The sequence below is a fragment of the Diceros bicornis genome, chromosome 5 (genome assembly GCF_020826845.1).
Source record: "Diceros bicornis minor isolate mBicDic1 chromosome 5, mDicBic1.mat.cur, whole genome shotgun sequence".
NCBI classification, from domain to species: domain Eukaryota; kingdom Metazoa; phylum Chordata; class Mammalia; order Perissodactyla; family Rhinocerotidae; genus Diceros; species Diceros bicornis.
Window position 1 is genome coordinate 62642771 of NC_080744.1, and position 22194 is coordinate 62664964.

At 43.0% G+C, this 22194-nt stretch overlaps 1 protein-coding gene across 3 annotated transcripts in view; it reads right to left on the reverse strand.

Moving 5' to 3' along the window:
- ANP32A (acidic nuclear phosphoprotein 32 family member A) overlaps positions 1-5364 on the reverse strand; it is a 38656-nt gene extending 33292 nt beyond the window's left edge. The window contains exon 1 of one of the 3 annotated variants that reach the window (XM_058541943.1): positions 5067-5364. In XM_058541943.1, coding sequence (XP_058397926.1) covers positions 5067-5225 — 159 coding nt within the window. In that variant the 5' untranslated portion in view covers positions 5226-5364. The other 2 variants (XM_058541942.1, XM_058541944.1) reach the window with 2 other exon arrangements.
- Between the last annotated feature and the right edge of the window lie 16830 nt (positions 5365-22194).

Below are 22194 nucleotides of genomic sequence, written 5' to 3' on the forward strand. Positions count from 1 at the left end.
ACAAGAGGAAGGATTTCACGCCGCTTGGCCTACCCTTAAGCAGTTGTTGGGAAGATTAACTGAGGTGATCCATACAGTGCTATTAGTATACTGCATCCTAGATACCAAAGACATGCCATTCCCTTCAGTTTTTTGGCTGTAGATGGAGACTAATAAAAATGGAAAATACATTACATGCAGGATGCCATACAAAACACTGCCTAAAAGTTGCTCCTGCTTGTTTTCTCATTACCGAAAAGGTGTCCCCCTACACCTAGAAGGCCAGATTCATCAGAAAGTGTATGGCTTCCCCCTAGGGTCCTGACCACCCCCCTCAATATCTTCAACCAGGCGGCTATCCAGTCTTCATTTCAATACCTTCAATGACAGGAAACGCACTCTCATAAGGTGGTACCATGTCAAAGCCAGAAGAGAAAAAGCTCTTCCCCAGCGTGTCTTACAAAAAAGGTGCTTCAGGAGAGAGCACAAACTGAATATGCAGACTGGCTGTGATAACCTTTATGCCTCAATTTCCTTGTGTGTGATATGCGGATAATAATAGTACCTACCTCAGTGCTGTTGGGGGGACTAAATTAATTGATACATGTCAAACCCACTCAGAGCTCTGCCAGCATAGCAGAGGTGCTACATAAGCATTAGCTATTATTGTTGTTATTCTAAACTGTAGAGAAACTTAAAGTTGTGCCTCCTCGCACCCCAACATCTCTCTGAGAATAACACTATCACACACTGAGCATCTGAGAGCCAGATCAAGCCAGTTTTCCACTTACTCATTAAATAGGATTATTGTTCCTGTTTTACAGGTGAAGAAACCAAGGTTCAAAGAGATAGGGGTTAAGTTAACCTGCCTGAGATCACAGGAGCAGTTTAACTCATCCTACCTCTTTGTGTCAGGGGGAATTAAAACTCAGGTCCCAGCTTCACCATGGAGCCCCCAGACTCAAAACTACCATCATCAGCACAATTCAGTAACAAAACATAACTGACCATGATTATACGGAGCTCACACTCAATTTTCTGCCTGTGGATCCCTGGACGGCTTGCATAAACTGGAGTTAATATCAAGCTACTTGAACCCAATTAGGCAGTAAGTCAGCCTGGAAAACATCATGCGATGTATTCCAAAGGTCAAAGTGAAACCTGGCTTCCTGGGCAGCCTTTGCTGGGCACTGCCATGAAAGCTAGTCTCCATACAGTCACCAGAGTTTAACCAGTGAAGAGCTTAACCAGCATCGACAGTGGCTTTTAAAAAGTCCCAGAGCGACGCCAGCGACGCGACGCCTTGCCTGGCTCCGCAGTCAATAGAGAAAGGCAGTCGGCAGAAAGACATCATTTACTTTTTAAAGAAACAAACCTATTCCCTTCTCTTTTCGGTTTAGGGTTACATTTACTACTATAGCTGCCTTCCCCTAGGCAAAAATAAAAAGGGGAGGGGAAAAGGAAGAGCGAGGGGCGCTCCCCTGGCAGCCCGCAGGGCGCGCTGCAACACCCACCTGAAACCCCGAGCGCGACCTACCTTCCCGGAGAGCCCAGCCCCAGAGGGCGTCTCCCCAGCGCAGCGACAGCTCGTCCCTCCCGGGAAGCGGCTGCTGTCCTTGGCTTCAGTCAGGGCCGCTTGAGTCGCGTGCGCCTCCCCCCCCCCCAAAAGAAACCTCAGGTTTAATTCCTCCCCCCACTCTCCTATCAGTTCCGCCGAAAGAGCAAACACCAGAGCGATCGGTTCTTTAGGGCCACGTTTAACTCTGTCTAAAATGCCCGCAGGAGGACGACGAAATAAGGCAGAGAAGAGGGGCGGGGGAGGGAGGGAGTGCGTTGGGGGTGGGGGGAGCACTTGCAGAGAGGATCGTCGCCCTCCCAGCGCACGGTCGCCGCGACGCTCCAGCAAAGCCTCAGGCCGTGGGCGCGGGAAGCGAACCCCCATCGGGGCCCAAAGCACAACTGGGGGCCCCCGGAGCCGACTACGCCTGCTGCCTCTACGTCCGGGGCCGTCGGGGCGATGGCGCAAGACTCTGCTCCCCCTCCAACAGCGACAACAGCCACGGTGACAAAATGGCAGCCCGGCGCCCGGTAGTCGTGCCACAGGCGAAGAGGGCCCTGGCGGCGGCCTCTGCCCCCCAATAACGCCTCGGCGGCCTTCGGGCTCGGCCTCGGACGGGCCTGGCCGCTAAAAAATAATAATAACAAATAAAACACCTCGAGCTCCAAACCAGCTCGGGAGGCCAAAAGGCCCGCCCGGGTCCAGCCCGGCGCGCCCGCGCCCGCGCCCCTGCCCGTGCGCACGGGGCCCCCCGGCCCGCGCCCCGCGCCGCATGGAGCCGGGCGCCCGCGTTCGGAGCCCCGCGCTCGGCGCCGGCAGCGCCATGGGGGAGGGGCAGGGGCAGGGCGGGCCGCGAGAGACCCGGGAAACATGGCTGCTCGTCCTATTTCGGCGTCGCGGCGTGGCCACCAGCCCCCGGATCAGAGTTGGGAGAGGCTCCGAAGGTGGGTGTGTGGGGGCCCCGGGGGGGAACGCGGCGGGGAGGGGCGCAGGGGGCGCTCTCTGGGAGCTATTTGTCTTCAGAACGTTTTAAAAAAAATAGTTCCTCCTCCCCCACCCCTTTTGTCCCTCATTAGCTAGCTTTCTCCCCCTCCTCCCCAAATGCGCAGAAAGTGCCCCCTCCACCCCCACCGCGCCCCACCCCGCCTCAAGGCAGGGGGCAGGCGTGTGGGCAGAGACACTCGGGAGGCGAGGGGGCGAAGCGTGAGAATCGCTCCCAGTTCGGCGCGGCGCGCTCCCCTCCCCCAGCACACACTCGGGGAAGTTTAAAGAGCCGGTTCGACCCGCTTTCGATCTCACTCCCAGTTGGCCAGCAGTGTGGATAGGGTTGGCCGGGCGAACCGCGCCTCCACACCCACCCGCCGCGACCCGGGCCCCCAACTTGGCGCCCTTCCCCCTCCGAACAGGGGGCTTCCGGAAAGTACGCGGGAAGACCACGGCTCCGGCCCCTTCCCCCATCACCACACCCAGCCCCCAAATCCGCCGGCTCGCGGTCCAAGCTGGGATGAAACCGGCCAGAGAAAGGCAAACCACCGGCAAACTGTTCGCGGAAACTCCTGCCTCCTCCGACGGGCACCCCCTCCCCTCCCTCCGCCACCCCCCTCCCCGCCCTGCGCGCCATAAGGCACGGCACGTCTACAGTCCACAGCTGCGTTATGATGGGGGGGGGCACAAAAACGATCTTGTTTTCAAAAGTCTCACTCAGGTTTGGGGGAGGAACTAGAGAAAAGAGGAAGCAAGGCCTGCCTTCGCCAGGGGTTCGGGTTTTAACGGGCTGGAGGGGCGATAGGTCAGCGCACAGTGCTACCCAAACTCCCAACTCTGTGGAACCCTGGCCACCGAGGCGCGGGGGGGTCCTCCGGCCTGCGCTCCCCTGGTCCCCCGAGGGGCCACGAGGGGAGTCGGCCAGCGTCTCCGCCCCAGACCCGGGGTCCCCGACGCTGAGCCGCCAACTCACATAAAACACTGTCTGAAAGCGAGAGGGAGACAGAAAAAGGAGCGTTGAGTAACCCACCTTCACCTTCCCCTCCTTGGGGGTGGGCTTTCGCCCGAGCCTCCCAGTTCCCATCCGCGCAAGTTTCCTCTGGCCGTACTCCCGCCGCTGCCCAATCAATAACGGCGACCAGAAGGCAAACTCCCATCCCGGAGCTGCGTGTTTGCTGTGCCCGCATAAATCTGGACCCAGCCAATACCCACCACGGGCACCAGCTCTGGGCAGCTCGCGTCCTGACAAAGTTTCCCGTGCCCATTTATTAACCAGGCGCCGAATGGCTGCCGAGGAGCCCACCCTAGAGAAAGACGGGCCGGGGTTCCCGGCGGGGGGCTTGAGCCAGGGCTCAAGGCTGGCATCTGAGGGAGCCCGGAAGGAGCAGGGGCGAGGGGGACCGGGACGTCGCCTTTGGGTAACTTGCAGTAGCGATCGCCCGAGGTGCGGAGGCGCGGGGATTATCTGTGGCTTCGAACGTTCGAAAATCCCTCCCCCCTTCTTCCAATTTATCCTCCCTTCTGAAGAAAAGGAAGAAACATCAGCATCTGGCCCGAAGGTGGGGTGGAAAGAGTGAGGGAGAAAGAGGAGGAGAGGAAGGGAGGCAGAGAAAGGGAGGGAGGGAGAGAAAGGGCGCGTTCACGAACACTACAAAGTTACAAATATGGCTCCCCCGTCTCTCGCCTCATCACTGCAAAGAAATGAAGACGCACTTTAAACTCGAGCCATTCCCAACTCCACTGCAGCCCCCTCCCCACGCGCTCTCCCCCGGGGCCTCGGCCCACATTTATCAGAAACTAAACCGGACTCGCGAAGCCCAAAACTTATTGTGTGTGTGCGAGCGGAGAGAGAGAGAAAGGGAGGGGGAAGGAGCGGGAGGGGGCGGAAGGGGGGATTCATTTATAAAATATAAACCCCCTTTTTTTTGTTGTTAAATCCAGGAGGCAGCCCCTCTCCTCCTCCTCCCCTCGTTAATCTTTCCCCCAGACGGAGTCACGGGAGCAGCGAGCTCAGAGGGTTATTTTGCCTCCTTCTCTCCGACCCAAACGCGTGCGCCCGCTGGCCCCCGATGGGTGCACACTCGCACGCACACTCTCGCACCCACATTCACACACGCGGGAGCACACGCACAGGTAGTCACACACCAAGGGCAGCGGCGGCGGCAGCCGGAACATGCTCGGATGGCATTGCAACCCCCCAACCTTGCAATTCATTTGCAGTCCGACCCCCAAACCCACACCTCCCGGGCGCCCCCCCTCAAAAAAAAGTGCCTCCCCCCAACGCGCGCACACACACACAAAGTAGGAGAATGGACCGACAGAGATATTTTTGGCAAATGCTCACATCAGAGGGCGTCCTGTTCCGCAGCTCTAAATGAATCCGTTTGTCCATGTCCATCTCTCGCGCTCTCTCTCTGCAGAGGCTCCCGCGCCGGCGGAATTCAATCAATAAACCCCGAACCCACGGCCGCGCGTTTTAGGACTTTGAAGGCTCAACCAGATCCGCTCGGTTCTCGAGCCCCCAGCACCCGCGGCGCACACTAACCTGATCACCGTGGAGGCGGGATCTGCGGCCCCGCAGATGAGCGGCAGCAGCCTGAGCCAATCGCCGCCGAGGGTCTCCGGGCAACAGCCAATGGTGGCGGCGGCGGGGGGGAAGGGACCAATGGGCGGACTGCGCAGCCGGCCAGGGAGGCTCAGCCATTTGGTTGTGCTGCCGGGGACGGACCCCTTTAGATTTCGGGGCAGCTGAGGAGCGCGGCGGCTGCTCGGTGGCTGAGCGAGGGGGGTGGGCGGAATGGCGGGGGAAGGGACGGTGACTGTGCCTCGACGGCCGAGCCGCCTGGCCTCACCAGCCCGCCACCGCCTCAGCGTTTGGCCGGGGGCGGGGCCGCAGGTGCGTTATACGAGGGGGAGGGGCGCGGCCGGAGGGGTCGGGTCGGGGTCTCCGCTGGGCCGCCCCGGGCCTGCCCGCGCCGCACCACGGGGTTGCGGAGAGAGGCGGGCGGCGTGAGGTCTGGGGGCCGAGCGTTGCTCGGCGGGCGGGCGGATGAAAGGTCTGGAAGGAGGGGGAGGGGTCAAGGGTGCATTGGGGGAGGGGCTGGTCATTTTCTGGGTCCGGCGGGCTGAGCTGGTGGAGCGTGGCTGCTGCCCCCCACTTCCTCCGCGGGCTCCCACCCCTGGGCTGCGGTTCCCAGCCCGCGCGCCCCTTCGCCTGCCGCCTCGTCTTAGTCCAGCCGCAGCCGTCGCCGCCCCTCGAATAAATAAGTAAATAAAAGCGAGATGCGTCCACCTTTGGATGACTTACCTCGCGGTCTCGACTGTCTCCACGGAGGGGCATTTCAATTTGCTGTGATATAAGGTCAGCTTGGAAGGAGTGATCACCAAGAGGCACCCAGGATCTCGTTTAGTCAACAAATGAATGGAGACCATGCATTAAGAATTGTTGCTGAATATATTGAATATTAAAAAGTGGAAAAGGAAGGTGCTAATAACTCCTGGTTTTCTGGACCAAACGTAATTTATGGGCTTTATAGACCTAGTGAAAGAAAACGGCGCACAGTTGACGCTCATCGTCCACCTGAGTCATTTGGTTCAATTTGGGTTGCCAGAGAGGCTCTATTTGGAGCACTTTCTCCAGGTTTTACGGTTTGCTTGCTTTGGGTTTGTTTGAATCACATTAGTTGTGAGAGACCTTAAAGCCTTAATTCCCGCTGGTTACCAACTTCTTATGGCCAGGCCTAGGACCTTGTGTACTAAGTTAGCTGCCTATTGCTGTTAATAAATCATGAGGATTGTCGTCAACAAGGACAAATACATTTTTACCCTTCCACAACTGTTTTTTAGCCCTTTTATTTCTACGTGTCTACACTCTTTCCCATACACTTTACGGTGGTTTTTTATTTTTTGAATACATTGTGTTTATTTTTCAGGGACGTGGGTTCAAGGGAGAAAGAAACCAATATGTATGTTGCAAATCTGAAATATTGTTACATAACACCAATACAGTTTCATTCTTCAGCATATAACGTTTAGGAGGAAATAAGTGACAGAATGTAAATAAAACGCACGTATAGAATGCTTACACTGGGGAAGAAACTGTAGTAACTTTGATACTGTAACCTGATGGATTGCAAACAAAATCCTGCAGCTAAATTTACTAAGTAAATTCCTCTTTCAGATAAAATAATAAGTGGAATTTGAAAAGTGATGATGTTTACTCTTTGAGTAGCTGGAAAAATGCAAAATAAAATGGAAAGTCATTGTTTTATTTCATCTGGGTATAAATAGCATAGAGTAGTAGGTTATTTGACTTGTTGACTTAGCTAACATATTTGTCTTCCTCAGTTTTGTTAATCTTATTGAAGTCAATTTGTGTAGTTGGAATTTATTCTTTTAAAAATTGTATTAGCTTTGTTCTAAAATATACAGGGACCCCAAATTACCTCTCTTTGCCAGAGTCAGTTGTTATTTCTGGATGTGGTATTTAAGGTTGTTACAAAACAGCTCTTCATCACAAACACATCAAGTCAATATGATGTGTAGGAACTATGTAACATAGGAGTTCTGAGGTTTATGTTCTCTTTGATGGTAAATGCTCATCTTCAATTTAAATTTTTAACCACAATGAAGTCCACACTGCTAGCAATGTGATTTGGGACAGCCCCTTTCCCAAGGAGTAATCCCTTAAAGCCAACCAATCAAATGCAGAGATGTTCCCCATCCAGCTCTGCTAAAGGAAGGCAAATAGCTCACTTTATTGTACAAAGATGGAAGAGGATGACTTGGAAGCCCAAACCCCCGTTAAAGAGAGTGTATAGGAACAAATTAAATTTAGAATTCAAATAGTTATGGCTTGATCACTACATCAAAATATTAAATTTAGTAGTTGTTTTTAGAAGCATCTTACCTTTCACATTTTGATAACAGCTTTTGTATTGGTGTTAGAAAATTGAAAGAAGACTTTGCTGGATGTCAATCATCACATAAGTTGAAATACCCAAAAACTGTATATAACCAATTGAATGCTTAACTTTCCATCTTTCCAATATACTTTGAAAGAAGAGATTTCCTCTCACTTTTACAAATACATTTGTTTGTAGTTTATTTCTAAGAAAATTTTAGTGGTTTTGATTTTTTTATCAAAAAAGAAATAGTAATATAGCTCAGCTAAAGCTGAGCCGTTTGCTTCAGGCTACTTGACCAAACATTAAAAAACAAACAAACAAAATAAAATCTTGTATTCCTTATTTTACAGGGTTGTTTCTTAAGTTACATTTTATTGCATATTATAGTAGTAAATAAATGCTCTGAATGGCTCGACTATCAGAAGATATAGTAAGAAAAGAAGTCCCATAGAAGGAATCTTGGCTGGATTTTGATATGGAGAGGGAACAGGATGAGTTCCTAACTGCTGAGTGATTCTACAATGGGAGTTAGGTTGTGAATGATGTAGTCTGTAACCTCCACAACTGGGTTTGATTCACACTGAGAAGAGTAAATGAGATACAGTTCAAAGGTTTGAGCCCATAGGGAGAAAGATGACCTTTAAGTGAGGAGAGATAGCTTCCTGTCTTCCAAAATATTTTCCTTCAAGAACCATTCCAAACAGCCTATCTTGTTCTCTAAGAGGTATGAGCAATGGGTGTCCTAGCCTTGATACGTGTTGGAAAGTACTGTTTTATAAATAACCCACATTGATGCTGCTGCCATTTTAGCTCATTTGCCCTTGTTTGGTCTCTAAAGATGGGGACCCTTTGGTTAACATCCTTTTTATGAGTCAAGCTAATGTATTCACAGTGCAACTTTCTGTTCTTCAGCTTGAATCACATACACTGGACTGGCCATAGGACTTTTCCACCTACATCATGGTTCTGCTGCCTGGCCCCCAAAATACAATAATATGGAAAGACTCCAGCTTAATTATGTTCTCTTTTGTCTTTCTATATAAATAGCTTTTAGAAATGTAGATGATTCTTTTGAAATCCATGGTAACAAATGTGAAGACTACTGTATTTTGATTCGAATAGCAAAGCAGTGTTGAGGCCCAGGATCTAAAAAGTTAACTAGTCTTAATTCTTTTGTTTAATAAAGAATTGGATGGTTTTATGTTTTAAATTATTGAATAGTTACCCTATCAATGGGTTGGTACTGGACAAAAAGCACTGTTAGATGAAAATAGTCATATGTGATTTTAGAAATTAATAGTAAAAATTTTAAGAGCAGCTTAAAGAAAGAAAAAAAAACTATTACCTGCACACTTGTTTGGAAATCACTAGAAAGTTTGTGAATCAGTTTCTTAAATATATTTATTAAAGATAATTTGGGGGTAGTGATAAGAGAAAAATTTGTTTACCATTCACCAGGAAGAAAACCAGAGCTATGAGCTCTTATTTTTTAGTGTTAAAATATGGCTATAAAGGAAAAAAAAAAAAAAATGCCTTGAAGGCAAATAATGGAATGAGGAGTCATAGAACAAGACTGTGACTAAAGGCAATCTGGGTTGAAAAAATAGAAATGCAATTAAGTTAGAATCTGCTAATTTGTTTTAATCCATCTGGGGTTGAAGTTTACCTCTATGAAGAGAAGGGTGCTAAAGTCTATTGATATAAGAGGTAGGACAAAATAAGTCTGGTTTTCATAAGACATGTAATCATCCTAAAATACAAGACTATAGGAAAACATTCCTTTCATTATATTCACATTCCATGATAAGGAAACTACATTAGGTGAAATTAAATATCATTAATTCATTGGCAGTCAACGTGAAGTAATGGGGGAAATGAAGATTTACATAATATTTTATTAAATCCAATAATTCCAACTGAAATCTTAGGCAAAAAGAAATCATAAAAATCTTTACCTATCCAAACTATTTGCCATCTATCAAATTGTGAAGTTTGCTTTGTTATTAGCCTATGTCCGAATAAAACAGTAAGAAAATTAAAAAAATATATATATATAAGAGGTAGAGGCCAGACTTTCTAAGAACCTTTAATATATTTACTATTTGCAAATAGTATTTATAATTTTAAGCATACATAGTAAAATTGTCCTCTCAGATTATCTACTTTGTAATAGTAGTTATTATTTGTACATATACGTAATTATTTTTAAAATATATATACTACAGCTCTTCTTGAATTAGAGATCAATTTAATGCATTCTGAGAAATTAGTCATTTTTAAATACATTTCTAGTTGAAATAGTAGGTCCTCAGGAGAGTATACCTATAGCCTAAACTTTCTCTGGAAATTCTGAATCCTAAAAACTTGAATATAAAAATTATGCATTCATTTGCCCATGACCAAATGAGATAGCCATGTTGGATGCCTGAGGACCCTTGCCCAGCAGAGGAACACATGCTTTACTCTGCTGGGTTGGTCTTCTGTTCCAAGAATTTACCTTAAATCCTTTTAAATGTCTTCTTACGTATGAGAATCATCACTTCTATATATATCTGTTTAAAAGCAACTTGAGTAAGTGTGGCAAAGACTTTTCACTAGGCTGGACCAACTCATTATGTCTGTGTTCCTGTTCACGTGGAGAGGCAATGCTATAGATGAGGCAGAATAGCAGGCAAATAATGAGCCTGTTGATCACAGTGTGGTAGCACTTTTTATAAAAGCTAAAGAAAGAAAGAGAATATATTCATACGCCTGGGAAAAAAGTCTGGGAGAGTATGCACCAAAAATGTTTAAAATTTTTTCACAAAGGTTCTTTATGGGTGAAGGGGTTACAGTGCTTTTTGTTTTGTCTAAGTTTTCCAGTTGATAATTTTCTCATTAAGAAAAAGTTATTTTTAATGGAAAATATAGGTATAGCAGATTTGGGGGAATTTTGTGCTGGTCAGAATTCTTGGTTGCAGACAACAGAAATTCTCCCTGACCAAAGCAAGCAGAAAGCCATTTCTTATAAAGCTATCACAGAACCAAAGAACAAGGGCCAGGAAAAGAGCAGGAAACGGGAAGCTGGGCAGTCTGGAGCAGCCAAGATGTTGTTCCAGTTATAGTCTGCGGAAGACCCCACACCTAGAAGTCATCTCTAAGCTGTGGACTCTGCACCCCTCCATTGCTGCAAATGATCTCTCAGGAGCCTCCATTTTTGCGTCACTCCCTCAAGGTTCAAAGCCCTTGGCAGGAACGTTTGCAGATGCCCCAGCTGTTGGGGGCGGAAGAGGGGGATGGGTGATTATCTGCCTCCTGTAGCTTCTACGGCGGGATATGTGACCCTGCCTCTCATCAACTTTAGGATTCTACCCAAAGAGTATTCTGATGCTAGGTCAGAATCCACTGAAGTGTTCTGATTAAACAATACTATGAAGGTTTCCTAATGATCCAAATTACCTGTTCTAACTCCTCTCCAGCTCCCTACCACTTACCAAGAAGAGACTAGCTATAGTCTGAATTTTTGTGTGTCTCCCCCACCCCAAACTCATATGTTGAAATCCTTATCCCCAAGGTGATGATATTAGGAGGTAGAGCCTCCTAATAGGAGGTGGCTAGGTCATGAGGGTGGAGCCCTCATGACTGAGATTAGTGCCATTCTTAAAGAGGCACACAGAGCTCCCTAGCCCTTCTGCCATGTGAGGATGCAGCGAGAAATCTGCAAGCCAGAAGAGGGCCTCCTTCTGGCACCTGATCTCAGACTTCCAGCCTCCAGAGTTGTGAAAAATAAAGGTTTTTTTGTTTATAAACCACTCGAGCTGTGGCATTTTGTTATAGCACCCCAAATGGACTAAGACTGCATCAACTATTTGCCATCAACCCCAAACAGAGCTAACATCTGAAATCCTTAATTTCCTTTCAAATGCTTCCCTTTCCAAATCCTAGGCCAGGAGAAACAATATATTGTTGATGTCATTGGAATACTTAACAAAGCAGAGCTAATAGAAGCTTCCAGAAGAAGGATCCCCAGTAGAGATGTTTGATCTTAAATGATAAGGAATTTAGTCCTAAGGGGTACACTAAAGATAGGAATAATCTACATGTTATATTTCATGAATAAATGCAGAGATCTCTGGATATCAAGTAATATAAGATCTTGAGTAATGATATGCTACTGCTGATGGGTTTCAGTCTGCTGCTCTGAGCACATGTTCAGGCTCAAGTGCAGAACTAAGCTGAAGGGTATGAGATTTGTTGTAACAATTTATTGGAAGTAGGCAAGTGGTCACAGGCTAAGTGAGGGTTCATAAAAGGATGCAGTCACTTTAAGGACTGTTTTGAAGAACAAATGCTGATGGTGAAAGAAATGCAAAAACCACAAACACATCAAAGAGGCCCATATTCCTGGGAACAAAGAGGAAGGTCATAAAAGATCTGCTTACAGAAAATATATTATCCTGGGATATTGTCCTCTTTCCTCTTGCCCCCCTTCATTTCAGGTCACTTAGCTTAGATTGCTTTTCAGCTAGAAAAAGCAAATGATACCCTCGCAAGGACTCTGAACAATGTTATAAGAATTCAACTGTTTTCTAGTTTTATTTTTACAACTATTAAAACATGGTTTAACTGTTACATGAATAGAAGTTCCTTATCAGTGGCAATAACTTCTCACCAGAGATGCAGTGCTAAAGGTTCTGTTCATTGATACACAAACAGCTCTTCATGACCACCTGTCTTATTTATTAGAGTTCAGCTTTTTCTCAGATGGTTTAATGCAAATCATGGCAGACTGCTCATTATTCAATAAAATTTATTTCCTCTTCCTCCTGGACACAAAGCTTGACTATGCTTCCCAGCTGCCTTTGTGGTTAGATTGGGCCATATGACTGAGTTCTGGCTAGTGGAGTGTGCATAGAAGTGACATTTGCTACTCTGAGGCCTGAACTCTCCAATGCATGCTGACTGAGATGGAGGTGACAGCGTGACCTTAGAAGCCATGTGTTGTTCACAAGGTGGCATCTCCTTCAGCCTGGGTCTCTTAAGGAGAGCCATTCTGCCAGCTTATTCACTTGATCATCAAGAGATAAACTGTGACCAAGAGAGAAGCTTTTATGGTGCTGTGCCATGACATGTTTGAGTTTTTTTTGTTACTGCAGCCTATGCTAATACACTAAAAGTTTTTTCTCAGTCTTAGTTTTCTATTCGTTTATGATTTTGTAGATCAATTGCAAATTTCAAATATTTATTATTGTGTTGTAATATATCTTTGAATTAAAGATTCTCAGAAGCGCCATAAAACAAAGATAAAAGGGTTATATTAAATGACAAGTATTTAACGAGGAGAAGATAATTGTAAAGGAGTCTATATAAATGACATGCAAATATACCTCCCCCAAATTTAGTGCTTGGCTCATAGTAGGTGTAAAAATAAATGTCTGTTATTTCATCAATAAATTGAGCCTCCTTCCTGAGCTCCAGACTGACATTTCAGTTGCCCATGGGACATTTCTAAACAGCTGTCCCACAGGAACGTCCACAGAACATTTCCAAAACTAAAATAGTCTTCCCTGTCAGCCTCTGCCTACTTTGCCACCACCAAATACCATCATGCTCCTTACTCTCCTGTTTTTCTCAATGGCACCCTTGAAATTGTCCTCTGTTGACTCACATAGCCAAATGGTTGCCTCATCTTCTAAGTTTTATTTCCCAAATATCTTTCTTCCTTTCAGCCCACTTTCTCCACTCTATCCAAGAGTACTTGAACCAACTTCAATCTCCCTTTTGTCTAAATTGACCCCATGAGCTAGCAGTTCCCAGGCTTCTAGTTTTCTTAGCAATAACATTCAAAAAACTGTTTTAAGGACCAATGTAGGATTGCCAGCTCTTAATTTTGCCAGATAAAAAAATTCTTTTAAAAACTTTTTCATGGCTGAGTAATATTCCATTATATATAATATATATTGTTCATTATAAATATATATATATATTACATTTTCTTTATCCATTCATCTGTCAGTGGACACTTGGGTGTTTCCATGTCTTGGCTGTTGTAAATAATGCTGCAATGAACATTGGCATTTATCATTTATTTTTCTATAGACTATTTTTAAAATAATAATGTAGGGAGGACTCAACTTTGGAATATAGGAGAGTCCTTTAAGTTAAATAATTTTAATTTTATGCAAACTCAAAACATTGTCAAAGATTTTGTACTCAGGTAGTGCTCCTCCAATCAATAACAACCTTTCTGGTTCCCCATGGGCCACACCCCCCCAACCTGCTATTTAAACTCCCAACAAGGAGACCCCACACCACCTTCCCATTGTTATTTCTAATTTCCAGACAAATTGGACCTTCCGCTGTTCCCTCCATTTCTGTCTTTGACTATGTGATTCTCCAAGCTTATACACCCTTTCCTTTTATCCCCACTAGTCAAAATCCTACCCAAATATTAAGACCAAATTTGATGACACTGTGTTCATGAAACCTTTTTTGATCACCCAAACAAATAAGATCTTTCCTCTCCTGGAACTTTCATAACACTATAAAGGGTAGCAAGGGGCAACTTACTTCCATGTACTATGTTTATTTACCCCTCCCACAATAAATGCTTTAAGATAAGAATATTTGACACATTTTTGTTACCCCTGCATTATTTGAACATTAAATATTCAATATATATTTAATGACTGAACAAATGCTTTGCACATAGTAGGCACCCTACTTTAAAAAGTCCCTTTGAAACATTTACATAACATTAATCTTCAATATCAAGTAAGTAGCAATAGGGTATTGGGGGAAACAGGGATTACTAAGTAACTTCTTTATTCTTTCCAACATGAGGGAAACAAAAATAAATTCTTGTTTCGATGACCATAACACAGAAGCTTTTCTACTATAAAAATTTTATGTTAGCCTCCTACCCAGGAACTGTCTTGTCCTTTTATTTTAGGCTCCTACCCAGGGATTGAATTGTCTTAAAATGCAACTTGTGGAAGAGATGGGAATTACAGAGCTCCATAACTCTAATCTAATTTTGTGTCTATGCCAGTTTTAGTGAAGGTACACAATATTTTTTCCTTTGAGTTTTACATCCATCAAAAAGTAAGAAGGAATGAGATAACAAAGCTCAAACACCTGAAATCATAAAACTCCTAGAAGAAAACATAGGCTGTAAACTCCTTGACATCAGTCTTGGCAATGATTTTTTGGATTTGACACCAAAAGCAAAGGTAACAAAAGCAAAAATAAATAAGAGGGACTACATCAAACTAAAAAGCTTCTGCAAAGCAAAGGAAATGAAAAGGCATCCTATGAAATGGGAGAAAATATTTGCAAATCATATATCTGATGAGCAGTTAATATCCAAAATATATAAAGAACTCATACAACTCAATAGCAAAAAAACAAACAATCCCATTAACAAACGGGCAGAGGAACTGAACAGACATTTTTCCAAAGACGACATACAAATGGCCAACAGGTATGTGAAAACATCATTACAGGTGCTCAACATCATTAATCAGGGAAATGCAAATCAAAGCCACAATGAGATATCACCTCACACCTGTTGGAATCGTTATTATTAAAAAGACAAGAGATAACAAGTGTTAGTGAGGATGTGGAGAAAAGGGAACCCTTGTGCACTGTTGGTAGGAAAGTAAATTGGTACAGCCACTACGGAAAACAGTATGGAGGTTCCTCAAAAAATTAAAAATAGAACTACCATATGATCCAGCTATTCCACTTGTGGGTATTTATCCAAAGAAAATGAAAACACTATCTTGAAAAGATATCTGCACCCTCATATTCATTGCAGCAGCCAAGTATCAGAAATAACCTAAGTGACCATCAATGGATGAATAAAGAAAATGTGATTTCATATATATATGTTCACATGTATATATATGTTCATATATGTGTATATATGTTCATATATATATATATGAACTCAGCCTTAAAAAAGAAGAAAATCCTGGGCCAGCCCCAGTGGCCTAGTGGTTAAGTTCAGTGCACTCTGCTTTGGTGGCCCAGGTTTGGTTCCTGGGTGCGGACCACTCATCAGTGACCATGCTGTGACAGAGGCTCACAAACAAAATAGAGGAAGATTGGCAACAGATGTTAACTCAGGGTGAATCTTCCTCAGGAAAAAAAAAAAAAAAAGAAGGAAATCCTGCCATTTGTGACAACATGGATGGACCTTGGGTGCATTATGCTAAATGAAATAAATCAGAGAAAGACAAATACTGTATGATCTCACTTATATGTGGAATCTAAAAAAACCGAACCCATTAATACAGAGAACAGATTGGTGGTTGCCAAAGGTGGGGGGGTGGACAAAATGGGTGAAGGGGGTCAAAAGGTACAAACTTCCAGTTATAAGATAAATAAGTTCTGGGGACGTAATGTACAGCACGGTGACTACAGTTAATAATACTGTACCGTGTATTTGAAAGTTGCTAAGAAAGTAGATCTTAAAAGTGCTCATCATAAGAAAAAAGAACTTGTAGGGCCGGCCCCATGGCTTAGCGGTTAAGTGCGTGTGCTCCGCTACTGGCGGCCTGGGTTCGGATCCTGGGCATGCACCACTTCTCCGGCCGTGCTGAGGCCGCATCCCACATACAGCAACTAAAAGGATGTGCAGCTATGACATACAACTATCTACTGGGGGGCTTTGGGGAAAAAAAGGAGGAAGATTGGCAATGGATGTTAGCTCAGAGCCGGTCTTCCTCAGGAAAAAGAGGAGGATTAGCATAGATGTTAGCTCAGGGCTGATCTTCCTCACAAAAAAAAAAAAAGAACTTGTAACTATGTGAGGTGATGGATATTAATAAAGTTATTGTGCGGGGTCGGCCCCGGTGGCATAGTGGTTAGGTTCGCGTGCTCTGCTTTGGCAGCCTGGAGTTCATGGGTTTGGATCCCAGGCACAGACCTACACACTGCTCATAAAGCCATGCTGTGGTGGCATCCCACATACAAAATAGAGGTAGATTGGCACAGGTGTTAGCTCAGGGACAATCTTCCTCAAGCAAAAAGAGGAAGATTGGCAACAGATGTTAGCATAGGGCCAATCTTCCTCACCAAAAAAATAAATAAAGTTATTGTGGTAATCATTTCACAATATATACATATATCAAATCATTATGTTGTACACCTAAAACTAATAGAATGTTTTATGTCAATTACGTCTCAAAACTGGAAAAAATTTTTTAAAAATGTAAAAAAAGAAGGAACGAGATGACAAAGCTCATCTATTTCACTCTTATTTAACAATTGATGGAATCTGAGCACTTGTACTTCCATGTTCTATCTTTGACCTAAGAAATCTAACTTTTTTCTGTAATGATTAATAAATATGAAAATCAATATGTAAATGTTTTAATTTTACTCCAATTATATGTATAGAAAATTTAGCAAAGATTAGAATAAGTATATTTTATTAAGCTTTTAATTTATGGAAGGCATGAAAATAAAGACAGAACCCTATAAAAATATAAGACATTCAATTTGGAATTTGAATTTGAGTGGGAGCATTTGGTAAGAGGCTCTTTATGTTGAGCCTTGCACTATAACTAGAGACGAGAAAAACATAATGGTTCCTTAAATTCATTCCTTTTAAAGTATGAATCTCTTGACTTCCAGCTCTGGTTATGATTGAATACCTGACATTGGACTCACCTTCCTGCTGTGAACAACAATTAAAGCTAGACAAATCGTGTAAAACAACAATTGCAGGCACTGGACAAAACCAAAGCAGGGTTATTACCCTTCAGAAAAGGGAAGCACATGAGGTCAGCCTCACATTCATCTCAGCACAGGGATACAGAGCTCCAGCAGAGGGCAGCAGTGTCTCTGGGCAAGGGAAACAGAGATCAGAGTCCAGGCCTACTAACACAGCTGGGTTTGGAGGGCAAGATACCTTAGACGAGGGAGCTGCAAAGAAGGAGCCCTCCAAAACTGCATAGCAATTTCCCTCAGGAACTTGGCCCACTGTTAAGATGTGTATGAGGAGGGCAGGACTCCAGGTGACCTAGCAGAGAACAATGTTTGGGAGGCTGAGAGCTGAACAGAGATATCAGAGGTTGCACAATAATGGGGAGACATGAGAGGCTAGGCCCAGCCTAATGTAGACTGTATAAACCTTTATAAATACCTAGCCATTAACGGAGATCTCAGAAAGGCCACATCCTAGGATTAAGGATCATGAACTAGCAGTGTTACACAATAGGAATAAGGACTAAACTTAAATAGACACTTGCTGCCAGAACAAGATTCAACACTCAGAGGAAGGCAATATGATCTAGAGCTTCTTTACTGTATTAACCAGCAAACAAAACAAAACAAAAAAACCACTGGGCATGCAAAGAAAAAAGCAACCAAATCACCTTGAGATAAAACAGTAAAAGAAGCAGACCCAGAGATGATTCAGATATTAGAGTTAGCCAACAAAAACTTCAGAATGACTATAATTAGTATGTTAAAGAAATTGGAGGAAAAGATACACAAAGTGGATGAAAAGATAGAGTACTTCAGCAGAGAATTTGTATCTATGAATAGAGATCAAATGGACATTCTAGAAATACAAGTTGAATTATCTGAAATTAAGAACTATTTGAATGGTTACAGCACTGGATTAGACTCAAAGATAGTCATAGAAAATATATAAACTGAACACAGAGGAAAAATAATGAAAAAGACCAAGTTATGAGAGAGATGTGAGGCACAGGCAAAAGGTCTAACATACATATAAGTAGAGTCCCAGAAGGAGAGGAGAGAGAGACAGGATACAAGCAATAGTTGAGAATTTTCCTAATTTAATGAATGATAAAGCTCACAGATTAAAAAAGTGTCACAAACACCAAGCAGGATAATTAAAAACAAAAACAAAAAAACACCTAACTAGGGGCTGGCCCTGTGGCGTAGCAGTTAAGTGCACGCGCTCTGCTGCTGGCCGCCCGGGTTCAGATCCTGGGTGCTCACCAATGCACCGCTTGTTAGGCCGTGCTGTGGTGGTGTCCCACATACAGTGGAGGAAGATGGGCATAGATGTTAGCCCAGGGCCAATCTTCCTCAGCAAAAAGAGGAGGATTGGCATGGATGTTAGCTCAGGGCTGATCTTCCTCACAAAAACAAACAAACAGAAAAACACCTAAGCACACCATAGTCAAACTTCTAAAAACTTAAGATGGGGACCAGCCCCATGGTGTAGTGGTTAAGTGCATGCGCTCCGCTGCTGGTGGCCAGGGTTCGGATCCCAGGCACACGCTGATGCACCGCTTGTCAGGCCATGCTGTGGTGGCGTCCCATATAAAGTAGAGGAAGATGGGCACAGGTGTTAGCCCAGGGCCAGTCTTCCTCAGCAAAAAGAGGAGGGTTGGCGTGGATGTTATCTCAGAGCTGATCATCCTCACAAAAAATAAAAATAAAAAAAATAAAAACTTAAGATAAAAAGAAAATCTTAAAAGTAGCCAGAAAAAGATACAATATCTGCTAGGGAAACAACAATAAAAATGATAGTTGATATCTTAACATAAATCTATGGAAGCTGGAAGACAATGGAATAACATCTTTAAACTGCTGAAAGGGAAAAAAAAAAAAAAAAAAAACCCTGCCACTTAGAATTGTGTTCAAAAAAAACCTTCAAATATGAAAGTAAAAAAAAAGTTCTTAGACAAATAAGAGCTGCAAAATTGCATCCCTAGTAGGCTAACATGATAATAAATCCTAAAGGAATTTATTCAAGTTGAAGGGAAATGATCCCACATCATCATACTGAGTAAATATAAAAGCCTATTGACTATTAAAATAACAATCATAACAAATATTTGTGGGATTTATAACATAGGTAGGGAATAAAATATATAAAAGCAATAAAAATATGTGTGTGTGGGTAATGGAGATAAATTGTTTTAAGATCTTGTATTATTTGTGATAATGATAGGTACACTGAAATAAGTTAAAAATGCATTTTGTAAATTCTAGGATTTTACAAATGCTAAAATGCTAAAAGACTGATAGTAAAAGTAAACAAAAAAGATAAAATGGAATATTAAAATACTTCATTAATAAAAAGAAGGCATGGGGGCTGGCCCCATGGCATAATGGTTGAGTTCGGCTAGCTCCACTTCAGTGGGCCAGGTTCGTGAGTTTGGATCCCAGGCGTGGACTTATACCTCTTGTCAGCCGTGCTATGGTGGCAACCCACATACAAAATAAAGGAAGATTGGCACAGATGTTAGCTCAGGGCTATTCTTCCTCAAGCAAAAAAAGAGGAAGATTGGCAACAGATGTTAGCTCAGGGCAAATCTTCGTCACCAAAACAAAAGAAGGCATGAAGGGAGGAAGAAAAGAACAGACAGGAAAAATAGAAAACAAATAGCAAGATAGTAGAATTAACCTCAACTTAATTAATCCATAATTAGAGTCAGTGTAAAGGAACAAAACACCTGATTAAAAAACATAGCTTGACAGAAGATTTAAAAAAAGACCCAATTACATGCTGCTTACATGAGACACACCACAATACACCAAAATATGAACACGCAAATAAGTTTAGTGTGAAAAGATGATTCAAATATGTCATTTAAACAACTAACCAAAGAAAGCAAATATGATTATATTAATATCAGAGAAAGTAAACTTTAAGGCAAGAAGCTATTATTTGATATAAAGAGGGAAATTCATATTGATAAAAGAGATAATTCAACAGAAAGCCACAACAATGCTAAATGTATATGCACCTGAGAACATAGCCCTAAAATGCATAAAGCAGCAGTGGACAAAATAAAAGGATAGACAAATCTACAACCATATTTGGAGAATTCAACACAACTTTCCCAGTAATTTATAGAAAAGTTAGAAAATTAAAATATAAACTATCTAAACAACACTATCAGCCAATTTTACCTAAATAGTATTTATAGACTACTACACCCCAAAAGTACAGAATACACATTCTGTTCAAGGGCACATGTAACATTTTTTGTGTGTGTGTGTGAGGAAGATCAGCCCTGAGCTCACATCCAATGCCAATCCTCCTCTTTTTTGCTGAGGAAGACTGGCCCTGGGCTAACGTCCGTGCCCGTCTTCCTCTACTTTATATGGGATGCCACCACAGCATGGCTTCACAAGAGGTGCGTTGGTGCGCGCCCGTGATCCGAACCAGCAAACCCCCGGTCTCCAAAGCAGAGCGTGCACACTTTAACCACTGCACTACTGGGCCAGCCCCGGCACATGTAACATTTGTCAAATAAATAAAACGTACTTCAGCCCATAAAGCAAGTTTCAACAAATTTCAAAGGTTTAAAATCATACAGTGTATTATTTCTGGCCACCATAGAATTAAACTAGTACTCACTAACAGAACTATAATTTAAAAATCTCAAAGTATTTAGAAGTTAAGGAAAAAACTTCAAAAATAATCCATGGGCCAAAGCAGTAATTACAATGGAAATAATAAAATATTCTGAGCTGAGTGTAATGAAAATGCAACCTATCAAAACTTGTGAGATGCAGCTAAAGCAATATTTAGAAATAAATTTATAGATCTAAAAGATATATTAGAAAAGAAGAATAGTTGTAAATCAATGATCTAAGCTTCCAATGCAAGAAGTTAGAAAAAGAACTTCAAAGAAAATCCAAAGCGAGTAGAAGGAAGGAAATAATAAAAATAAGAACAAAAATCAATAAAATAGAATACACACCTATAATAGACTGTATCCACATAGCCAAAAGTTGTTTTTTGAAATTAATAAAATTGAAAAAGCCCTAGCAAGACTGAATAAGAAAACAGAGAAAACGCAAGATACCAGTATCAAGAATGAGATGATATTATGATTAAATTTTTGCCAACAAATGTGAATATTTAGATGAATGGACAAATTCCTTGAAAAATACAATTTACCAAAATATAATCAAGACGAAATAGAAAATCTGAATAGTCCTATATCTAGTGAACACATTGAAATTCTAATAACAAACCTTTCAACAAAGTAAACTCCAAGCACAGATGGCCTCACTGGTGAATTCTATCATATATTTAATGAAGAAAAGATACTAATTTTACACAAATTCTTTCAGTATTTAGAGGATAAGAGAATATTTCCTCATACATTTATGAGGTCAGCATAACCTGGGTCTAAAACTTGACAAGGATATCACAAAAAAGGAAAATTACAGAGGCCGGCCCCATGGCTTAGCGGTTAAGTGCGCATGCTCTGCTGTTGGCGGCCCGGGTTCGGATCCCGGGCACGCACCGATGCATCGCTTGTCTGGCCATGCTGAGGCAGCGTCCCACATACAGCAACTAGAAGGATGTGCAACTATGACATACAACTATCTACTGGGGTTTTGGGGAGAAACAGGGGGAAAAAAAAATGAGGAGGATTGGCAATAGATGTTAGCTCAGGGCCGATCTTCCCCAGCAAAAAATGGAGGATTGGCATGGATGTTAGCTCAGGGCTGATCTTCCTCACAAAAAATTAAAAATAAAAAAAATTAAAAATAAATAAATAAAATAAGGAAAATTACAGACCAATATCTTTCATGAACATAGCTACAATAATCCTAAACAAAATTTAGCAAATGAGATCTATTCCAGGGTAGCAAGGGCAGTCTAACATCAGAATATCAATCAGTGAAATTTGTCACAGTAATGAAGTAAAGGTGAAAACCTATATCATCTTAGTAGATTCAGAAAAGGCATTTGATAAAAGCAAGCATCAGTTCATAATTAAAGCATCTCAACTGGGATGGCAAGGAACTTCCTCAATCTGATAAAGGGCCTCT